The sequence below is a fragment of the Oncorhynchus mykiss genome, chromosome 22, assembly GCF_057628025.1.
Source record: "Oncorhynchus mykiss isolate SJ-2025 chromosome 22, ASM5762802v1, whole genome shotgun sequence".
Classification (NCBI taxonomy): domain Eukaryota; kingdom Metazoa; phylum Chordata; class Actinopteri; order Salmoniformes; family Salmonidae; genus Oncorhynchus; species Oncorhynchus mykiss.
In genome coordinates, this window is record NC_143043.1 from 37,998,898 (window position 1) to 38,009,354 (window position 10,457).

A 10,457-nucleotide genomic window follows, 5' to 3' on the forward strand; every position below is an offset into this window, starting at 1 on the left:
GCTTTAGCCTTTGCATATCCAAAGTATCTGTGTTAATATGCAGTTTGTTTATTTCGTTTTGATATTTTCAGATGTCCCAGCCCCTCCAACAAATCTGAAGGTTGGTGACAGTACAAGGACCTCTGTAGCACTGAAGTGGACAAAGCCTGTTTCTGATGGTGGAGCTCCTATCATTGGTTATGTGGTGGAAATGAGGATCAAGGGAAACAAGGATGCGGCATGGAAGAGGTGTAATGTCGCAGCCCAGCTAATTGTATGTGAATTCACTGTCTCCAGTCTGGATGATCATGAATGGTATGAATTCCGCGTTTCTGCTCAAAATCAATGCGGTATGAGCTTAACGGCGGATCTTACGATGCCCGTGCAACCCAAGGATATCCTTGGTGAGTCCTAAAATACATTTACATTTTCCATTCACATTTTTGTAATTTAGCAGATGGGCTTATCCCAAGTGACTTAGTCAGTGAATAGTAAATAGTACTAGAGTTTGTTTAATGTGGCATATTTCAGTTGAATTACATTGTGTGAAAGATCATTAGTGTATCATCACACTAATACATCTATCTACACCTTCTTCGACCAACAGAGGCACCTGAAATTGACATGGATGCTAGTCTGAAGGACGGTCTGACAGTCAGGGCCGGATGTCCCATCCGACTGGTGGCAACCATCAAGGGAAGACCACCTCCCAAAGTCTGCTGGAGAAGAATGGGTGTCGATAACGTTGTCAGGAAGGGCCATGTGGACATCATTGACACAATGACCTTCTTGGTTATCCCTGAAAGTACACGTGATGATTCAGGCAAATACTCCCTGACCCTGTCCAGCCCAGCTGGGGAGAAGGCAGTGTTTGTCAATGTCAAAGTACTGGGTAAGTAGTGTGTTTTCGCTCATCTCAGAACTGCTACATTGCTATATTGCTGCTTGCAGTTTGAATATCTGCCCATAATCTTATAATATGTTGTACTACATAAACATGTCAATGTGATTACATGTTTTTCCCCTCAACAGATACCCCAGGGCCTGTAGTGGGTCTAGATGCCACAGATATTAAACAGACGTCCGCCAAACTGGCATGGTCACCCCCTGAGAACGATGGTGGCAGTGCAGTCACTCATTACATTATTGAGAAGCGTGAAATCGATCGCAAGACCTGGGGACCAGTCGCAAACAATATTGAACAGACTGAAACCAACGTCAAGAAACTTGTTTCAGGCACAGAGTATTTCTTTAGAGTCACTGCTGTGAATGAATATGGTCCTGGAGTTGCGAAGGTCTCGCCAAAGTCCTACATGGCATCTGATCCTGTCAGTAAGTACCCTTTTGGTTGACCGTTTCATTAATGATCTAAGGACCATTCATTCATTCGGGCATTCGAAGCCTAGCCTTCAATTATTTAAGTCTGAAGTTTGACAACATTTTGCTGGTTTTCTTCTCCTCAGGCAAACCTGAACCATGCCCGAAGATTGATGTATTGGAAATTACAAAGAACAGTGCACTTCTGGGATGGCTGAAACCATTGGGTGATGGGGGAGCTAAGATAGATGGTTACATAGTTGAATACATGGGGCTCATCCCACCCAAACCAAAACCAGAACCAGCAGAACCAGTAGAAGGAGAGGAAGCTCCTCATCCTCCGGAACCTGTACCTGCACCTGTGGTTGTGGAAGAACCAGTGGAAGAGAAGCCAGAACCACAATGGATGGCATACACAACTGTTAAAAATTTAACCCTTTCAGTTAGTGGACTCAAGGAGGGTATGAAGTATAGATTCCGGGTGGCCGCAAGAAATATCATGGGTCGCAGTTCGTACACTGAAACTAGGGACGCTTATGAGATCAAGGAACAGATGCGTAAGTTTTCTTTTTTTTGCAACCAATGTTATTCACAACATATCTACACATAATAGAATTGTGATTTTTGTGTGTGATGAGGGATTATTTTTCATCAAATCAAGTTAACAAAAAATTCCTTTTTATTTGGTTTTCAGTGGAACCCAAGATCATGATGGCGGAGGCTGTGTCTGCCAAAGCAGGAGCTAAACTCAGAGTGGAAGCTCTTGTGTCTGGAAAGCCAGCACCAACCTGCACATGGATGCGAGGAGATGACAATGTTGTTTCCTCTAGTCGTCTTGCTGTGCACAAATCTGCAAACATGTGTGTGCTCATCATCAAAGACGTGTCCAGAACCGACAGTGGAATATACAGTTTGGTTGCTGAGAACAGCTGTGCTAAAGTAGATCAGCATATTAAAATCATCATTAGAGGTTTGTATCTTAATTGCATAAAATAATTAGTCGGTTCTATTTTCAAACTATTCGAATGAAAATTGTGTTAGATATGATGCTGATAATGACTGTATGTTAATGTTTCAGATATCCCCGGAGCGCCTGAGCCTCCATTTGAGATCAGTGACATTGACGCTGATGCCTGCACACTCTCTTGGAAAGCACCAATTGAAGATGGCGGAAGCCAGATTACAAACTACGTAGTGGAGAAGTGTGACGTGATCAGAGGCGACTGGGTAAACGCTGTATCGTCCTGTGGCAAGACTGGCTGCAGACTGGGAAAGCTCATCCCTGGAAAGGAATACATCTTCCGTGTCCGTTCTGAGAATCGCTATGGAATCTCAGACCCCCTAACATCAGACAGGATGATTGCCAAATTCCCCTTCGGTGGGTTTCAGACAAAAAATCTACTAAACTCTGTTGTATTGTTGTATCGTTCACTTAATCTAAAACTTGTTTTTATTTGATGTATTTTATCAATAGATGTGCCCAGTGAGCCTTTAAACTGCCACATCACCAAGGTCAACAAGGACTGTATGTTTGTAGCCTGGGACAGACCTGAGAGCGATGGTGGCAGCCCTATTACTGGCTTCTACATTGAACGCAAAGAGAGGAACAGTCTCCTTTGGGTCAAAGCTAACGACTCAGTTGTCAGATCAATGGAATATCCCTGTGCAGGCCTTATTGAGGGCTTGGAATACAACTTCAGAGTATCTGCCATCAATCGTGCTGGACAGAGTAAGCCAAGCAAGAAGTCTGACTTCGTCACAGCAAGGACACCAGTTGGTATGTGTATTTTTTATTCCTTTTTTCCTATTATGATACATAAATCGTACGACTTCTTCCTCAAACATTGTGTACTTGATTTATTCCTGCACAGACACACCAGGCAAACCAGAGGTTCTTGATGTTACCAAGAATGCAGTCACCTTGGTCTGGACTAGACCAAAGAATGACGGTGGAAGCAAGATCATTGGATATTATGTTGAGGCCCTGAGGCTCCCTGGAGACAAATGGGTCCGTTGCAACACCAGCAGTCAGAATGTACCCAGAGAAGAGTACACTGCAACTGGACTGGAGGAAGACATGGAGTACCAGTTCAGAGTCATCGCAAAGACCGCTGTCAACATGAGCCGGGCATCAGACATCACAGACCCAGTTCTGGTCTCTGCAGAGAAGGGTAGGAATAGTGCATTGACATTTGTTTCCTCTAAATTAAGTACATATATGTATATACCATGGATTTGATTGGATTTTAGTGCAGTTTTGACCATGTCTCAATGATCATTTCAGTGCCACCAAGAGTAGAAATTGGAATCCCAATGAAGAGGCTTAAGCCAGTGAAGGCTGGGGCAAATGTACTTCTTGAGGCAGAGGTGTTTGGAAAACCGATGCCCAAGGTTACATGGAAGAGGGGAGAGGAAGTATTGAGAGCTTCTGAGACGTTGAAGATGTCCCAGTTGAGACATCTCTTCAGCATAGAGCTTCTTGGAGTAACAAAGGAACACACAGGAGAGTATACTATTTTGGCAGAAAATGCAAGTGGATCCAAAACTGGAGAAATTAAGTTAACTGTTTTTGGTAAGTATAAAGACAGACAAAGATATATTTCAAGATATTTGGTTTTTTCAACTAGAAACATATTACATTTATTATAATCAAGAAACATAAACATATTCTTCTTCTTAGATGTCCCCGGTCCACCAGTCTCTGTCAAGTTTGGTGACGTGTTTGCCAATAGTGTCCAGATTAGTTGGAAGGCGCCTCTTGCCGATGGAGGCTCGGACATCACAAACTACATTGTTGACAAACGTGAGACCAGTAGAGCTGAATGGGCTCAGGTCGCAGCCCATATTCAGGGTGATGTGTTTGAACTCACCACAAAGAAACTGATTGAGGGACGAGAGTACCAGTTCCGCGTCCGCGCAGAGAATAGATTTGGGGTTGGAGAAGCCATCTTGACTGATCCCGTCTATGCCAGGAATCCATTCAGTAAGATTTCTATTTACTTTTTTCATATACTTTAATGCAGTAGTTTTAATACAGTAAATACTTTAACAGACTTGGTTTAATACTTGAATCATTATTTTTAGCTGTCCCTGGGGCATGTGAGGCACCAGTCATCACAAACATCACCAAAGAGCACATGACCGTTAGCTGGAAGGAACCTGCCGATGATGGCAAGTCAACCATCTTAGGATACATAGTGGAGAAGAAGGGAACCAAGGAAGTCAACTGGACTAAACTGAACAGGAAAGCCTTGATAGAGAGAACCCTGGAAGTTGCTGGTCTGTCAGAGGGAGCAGAGTATGAATTCAGAGTAATTGCCCTGAACAACGCTGGCCTTGGCAAACCCAGTGAGCCATCCACTGTGGCTTTAGCCCACGATCCTATCAGTAAGTATCCAAACTTATTAAAACAATTTACCCAACATCATTCTGGATGACAATCATTCTGGATGACAATGCACCTATAATATGTAGCTTGATATCTACCTATAATATGTACATTTATATTTACTTTTAATATAAAAATGTATACTTGATATTTATTTAATACACTTTTAATATATTCACTGAGTGTACAAAACATTAAGAACTCTTTCCATGACATAGACTGACCAGATTAATCCAGGTGAAAGCTATGGTCCCTTATTGATGTCACTTGTTAAATCCACTTCAATCACTGTAGATGAATGGGAGGAAACAGGTTAAATAAAGAAGCCTTGAGATAATGAAGACATGGATTATGTATGTGTGCCAATCAGAGGGTTAATGAGCAAGACAAAAATGTAAGTGTCTTTGAACGGGGTATGGTAGTAGGTGCCAGGCGCACAGGTTTGTGTTAAGATCTGCAACGCTGCTGGGTTTTTCACGCTCAACAGTTTCCTGTGTGTATTAAGAATGGTCCACCACCCATCCAGCCAATTTGACACAACTGTGAGAAGCATTGGCGTCAACATGGGCCAGCATCCCTGTGGAACGCTTTCGACTCCTTGTAGAGTCCACGCCCCGATGAACTGAGGCTGTTCTGAGGGCAAAAAGGGGTGCAACTCAATATTAGGAAGGCTTTCTTAAAGTACACCCAGTGTATATACATTAAATACATTTTTATACTTCATTTTAATGGTCCTTTGTAGCTCAATTGGTTGAGCATGGCAATTTTAACGCCAGAGTAGTGGGTTCAATTCCCAGGACCACCCATATGTAAAATATGTGCACACATAAGTAACTTTAGATAAAAGCTTCTGTTAAATGGCTTATGTAATATGTACCTTTTACAGTAATGTTGCCCTCTGTAGATTTTATATTATGTTCAAATATATATTTATTTATAATGACCTTTTATATAACATAAATGTGCTCCTCAATAGATCCTCCTGGACCCCCTGTGAACCCGATGGTCACTGACGTCAGCCGCAGCACGATTAGCCTGACCTGGACTAAACCAGCCAATAACGGAGGCAGTGACATTCTGGGATACCTTGTTGAATGCAAGAGAACGGACGCAACAGACTGGATCAGATGCAACGTGCCCAAGAACCTCCAAGACACATTCTACCTTGTTCAGAACCTCATTGATAAATCTGAATATCAACTGCGTGTGTCTGCCGTGAACAAAGTGGGCTTCAGTGAAACATGCGAAGTGCCAGACAAACATGTAGCAAAGGACATTTTGGGTATGCTAACATTTGAATACTAACCCGATTGAATGAGTATACTGTAGGCTAACTTTAGGATCATATGTAAGAATAATAATAATAATAGTAATTGATTTGGATTTATACATAGCCTTTCTGGTGCGCAAAATGCTTTACAAGGTAAGGGAGGAAACTCACCTCTATCACCATGTAGATTTATTAACTTTGTTTTTCAAGTATTCAAGTTTATAATGAGCTTACAATTAAGTATATGTACACACCCAACATTGTGTAGATTGAAACAAGTTTTCTTGCTTTGATTTCAGTTGCTCCTGAGGCAGAACTCAGTGCTGACCTGAAGGAGGTTCTGGAGCTCCGTGCTGGGTCCCAAATGAGACTTTTCGCCACCATAAAGGGTCGTCCCACTCCCAAGGTGATCTGGGCAAAAATGAACAGCAACATCAAGGAAAGACAAGGCATCGTTATCAAGAGCACCGACACTGACACTGTGGTGTTAGTCCAGAGTTGCAACAGATATGATGCGGGCAAATATATCCTGAGTCTTGAAAGTCGCAGCGGAATGAAGATGTATACAATTGTTGTCAAGGTTTACGGTAAGCAGAAATGATTGTATTTAAGACTCGATTCATGAGATCTTAAATAAATATGGCTTAATCTGTAATCCTTAATGCATTTATCTATCTGACATACAGATACCCCTGGGCCACCAGTCAATCTCATGGTAAAGGGGACAACAAAGGACAGTGCAAAGATCCTTTGGGATACTCCTCTTATTGATGGTGGAAGCGAAGTGACCAGTTACATTATTGAAAAGCGTGATGCAGAGAGAAAAGCTTGGTCTCTAGTTAAAGATAACTATGCCAAAAACACTCTCAAGGTCCCTGATTTGGAGGCTGGTAGATCTTACTGTTTTAGAGTCAAGGCTGTGAATGAATATGGTGTTGGCGAGGCATGTGAAACTGCAGATTCAGTTAGAGCATCTGGTGAGTGATCATGCATTATATCTAATATAATCTACATTGTTTTGTGTGGAGAGAATGTTCTTCTAATCTCATTTGATATTACAGAGGAACCTGGGCCGGTCATGGACTTCAAGCCCTTGTTGATCACAAAGCAAGGATGCACCCTTGGATGGAAGAAACCTCTCAGTGATGGCGGTAGCCGCATCATTGTGTATGTGCTTGAGGTTATGAATGGAGACGATAACTGGAAGGAGCTAATGAGTTCCAAGAACATGCAGTACAGTGCCAAGGATCTGGTGGAAGGAAAAGAATATAAGTACAGAGTCAAAGCTGTAAATGACTCTGGTGACAGTCCGTACAAGGAGCTGGATGTGGTGGCGAAAGACCAGATCAGTAAGTCTTTATCTGCATCCCAAATGGCACCCCTTTCCCTATATAGTGTGCTACTTTTGACCAGGGCCCATAAGGAATTCCTCCTCATGAACTATCTGTGATTTATCTCACTACCATTGTTTTTCACCGGCAGATATTAACCATATTCTTGTCCTCTGTCTTTTCTAGTTCATCCTGGAGTTGACTTGCGGGGCATTCCCAATCTGTGCTACATTGCAAAGGAGGGAAGTATAGTCCGCATCAAGCTCCCACTCTACGGCAAACCTACTCCTAAATGCTCCTGGAAGAAGGGCGAGGATGAGGATTTGACCGATACTGGAAGAGTGTGTGCAGAATCCACAGCAGTCAACACTACCCTCCTGATCCGTGACTGCCAGAGGAGCGATGCCTCTAAGTACACAGTCACACTGAAAAACATTTCTGGAGTAAAGGAATCCACCATTTTCATTAGGGTGGTTGGCAAACCAGGAATGCCTGTCGCACCAATGAAGTTTAAGGATGTCACTGCAGATGGGTGCACCCTGAGATGGACTGCACCGAAGGATGATGGTGGATCAGAGATAACCAACTATACTCTTGAGAAGAGGGATTCTGTAACCAATATGTGGGTTAGCATTGCTACCGATATTGAAGCAGTTTCCAATACTACCACCTTCAGAGTGACAGGTCTTCATGAGGAGACGGAATACATCTTCAGAGTCTGTGCACAGAACAAGCATGGTGCTAGTGAAGGACTCAAATCCGAGCCTATTGTTGCCAAGCATCCATTCAGTAAGTTAAGTTTTCTTCTAAATTGTATAGATCATTTTTTGTCATTAGATGTCATTTGGATATTCTTGACTGATTGTAATGTTATCGCTCCTTTCCAGATGTACCTGAGGCACCACCTGCACCTGTGATCATGAGTATGCGTCATGATTCATCATTCTTGGCCTGGTCTGATCCAAGGAAGACCGGAGGCTCTCCAATTACTGGTAGAGTACAAGTGTCTTTTTTAGCATACAGTAGCAACTCTATGTTTTCTGAGTTGATGCTTGTGGGAGTTGTCAAGTGAATGATTTTGTGTATATTTGTCTAAATTCTGTCAGTGTGTTCGGTTAATTGAAAGGGGACGTCAGCACAACATCACCAGGTCAAATTCCTGGTACATGAATAAAAATTATTCTGATTAACAATCATAACAATCTATGAACCCTTGTGATTTCAGGCTACCATGTTGAGTTCAAGGAGAGGAACAGCATGCTGTGGAAGAGGTCAGGGGGAGCCATTAAGATGAAGGAACACAAAGTCACCGGCTTAACTGAAGGACTGGAATATGAATTCAGAGTCATGGCCACGAATCTGGCCGGTGTTGGCAGAGCAAGTCCACCAACTGAGGCGCATGTTGCCTTGGATCCAATTGGTAAGTGGAATATTTTTTCAAGGTTCATTGTTCATTCAGGTGTCCCATGGCATCCATAGGCCAGATTGGATTGTGTCTTGTTTGTCCCCTTGGCAATTGTTTTTTTGTAATATTTTCACTGGAATAATCATGAGACCAGAAAACGGTGAACAATTACATAAATGTGGGAGGTTTTGTCTTACAATCACATTGAGCATCCTTCTTGTTTGTGTTTCAGATGCCCCTGGAAAACCTGATGTGATCAGTATCACAAGAAGTACTGTAACACTTCAGTGGACTGAGCCCAAGTACGATGGTGGACACAGACTGACAGGCTACATCGTGGAAAAACGTGATTTGCCTTCCAAGATCTGGCAAAAGGCTAACAATGTGAATGTTGTGGACACAGCATACACTGTGAAAGAGCTGCAAGAGGGATGCAAGTTTGAGTTCAGAATCAGGGCAAAAAATGCCGCTGGAGCATTGAGCCCTCCCTCTGAACAAACAGATACACTTGTGTGCAAGGATGAATACGGTAAGATATATATTTATATTGATGATTGTATTATTAATCATGAAATGAAGTGACAGAATGTGGTGTGTTTACTACCATGAAGGTAATTACTATATTGATTTATTCAACAGAGGCACCAACCATCACTATTGATTCCACTGTAAAGGAGGGACTCACAGTCAGAGCGGGTGACCACATCGTCATAACTGCAACAAGTATTGTAGGCAAACCCCCACCAACATCAGTGTGGTCTAAGGGTGGAAAATACTTCAAGCCTTCAGATATCTGCCAGATTGAGTCCACTGCAACGTCCTCGACATTGACGGTCAAATACGCCGGGAGATCGGATTCTGGAGAATACACAATTACAGCCAGCAATCCATTTGGTGTCACAGAAGAAGTTGTGAAAGTGAAGGTTTTGGATGTACCCGCAGCTCCGGGTCCTATTGAGGTCAGTGGAGTTTCGTCTGAGAAGGTCACACTGACATGGACACCACCAGCTGAAGATGGTGGATGTCCAGTTAAATATTACACCCTGGAGAAGAGAGAAACAAGCCGCCTCCTTTGGACCATTCTGTCAGAAAAAGTACTTGACTGCCACTATATTGCCAAGAAGCTAATCCAGGGAAATGAATACATCTTCCGTGTGAAGGCAGTTAATCACTATGGTCCTGGAGAAGCAGCAGTGTCTGGGCCAGCTAAGATGGTGGACCAATTTGGTATGTAAAACTGACTTGTTTCATTTAGTTGGATTGAATAATGGTTATGTAAATGTTCACTAATGCATCCTAAATACTGTGATATACTTTGTTTGCAGGTCCCCCTGGTCCTCCATCAAAACCAGAGATTGAAGAGATTGGAGGACACCATGTCAAAATCAACTGGAAAAGACCAATTGATGATGGTGGTAGCGACATCACAGGCTACATGGTTGAAAAGAAAGAAAGAAAGGGCATGAGATGGGTTAGGGCAGCGAAGAAGTCCATTGCTGAACTCTCATATGAAGTAACAGGACTCACAGAGAAAGTCGAATATGAATTCAGGGTGGTTGCAGAGAACAAAGCAGGCTTCGGAGAGCCAAGTGAACCATCATTGTCTGTTACGACCAAAACTGTTAAATGTGAGTTAAAAAATCTGCATCTATCCATATACGTTGCTTTTATGTAGTCATATTTACGTAGTCATTCCACTTTACTTACCTCACTTTTAGATATCTAATCTCTGTCATTGTTGTAATATTGAATCATTATATATAGGGA

The 10,457-nt window shown here is 42.5% G+C and overlaps 1 protein-coding gene across 50 annotated transcripts in view; it reads left to right on the forward strand.

Annotated features, from left to right (window-relative positions):
• Positions 1-10,457, forward strand: part of LOC110501770 (titin) — a 186,535-nt gene that overhangs the window by 126,364 nt on the left and 49,714 nt on the right. For all 50 annotated transcript variants that reach the window (XM_090215944.1, XM_090215945.1, XM_090215946.1 and 47 more), the window contains 21 exons: positions 72-383; positions 587-871; positions 1,012-1,311; positions 1,443-1,853; positions 1,991-2,266; positions 2,375-2,674; positions 2,771-3,073; positions 3,168-3,467; positions 3,581-3,868; positions 3,977-4,279; positions 4,381-4,683; positions 5,661-5,966; positions 6,254-6,541; positions 6,641-6,931; positions 7,016-7,303; positions 7,472-8,074; positions 8,173-8,277; positions 8,511-8,705; positions 8,923-9,219; positions 9,330-9,917; positions 10,016-10,318. In XM_090215944.1, coding sequence (XP_090072070.1) covers positions 72-383; positions 587-871; positions 1,012-1,311; positions 1,443-1,853; positions 1,991-2,266; positions 2,375-2,674; positions 2,771-3,073; positions 3,168-3,467; positions 3,581-3,868; positions 3,977-4,279; positions 4,381-4,683; positions 5,661-5,966; positions 6,254-6,541; positions 6,641-6,931; positions 7,016-7,303; positions 7,472-8,074; positions 8,173-8,277; positions 8,511-8,705; positions 8,923-9,219; positions 9,330-9,917; positions 10,016-10,318 — 6,645 coding nt within the window. The remainder of the gene's footprint in view (positions 1-71; positions 384-586; positions 872-1,011; positions 1,312-1,442; positions 1,854-1,990; positions 2,267-2,374; positions 2,675-2,770; positions 3,074-3,167; positions 3,468-3,580; positions 3,869-3,976; positions 4,280-4,380; positions 4,684-5,660; positions 5,967-6,253; positions 6,542-6,640; positions 6,932-7,015; positions 7,304-7,471; positions 8,075-8,172; positions 8,278-8,510; positions 8,706-8,922; positions 9,220-9,329; positions 9,918-10,015; positions 10,319-10,457) is intronic.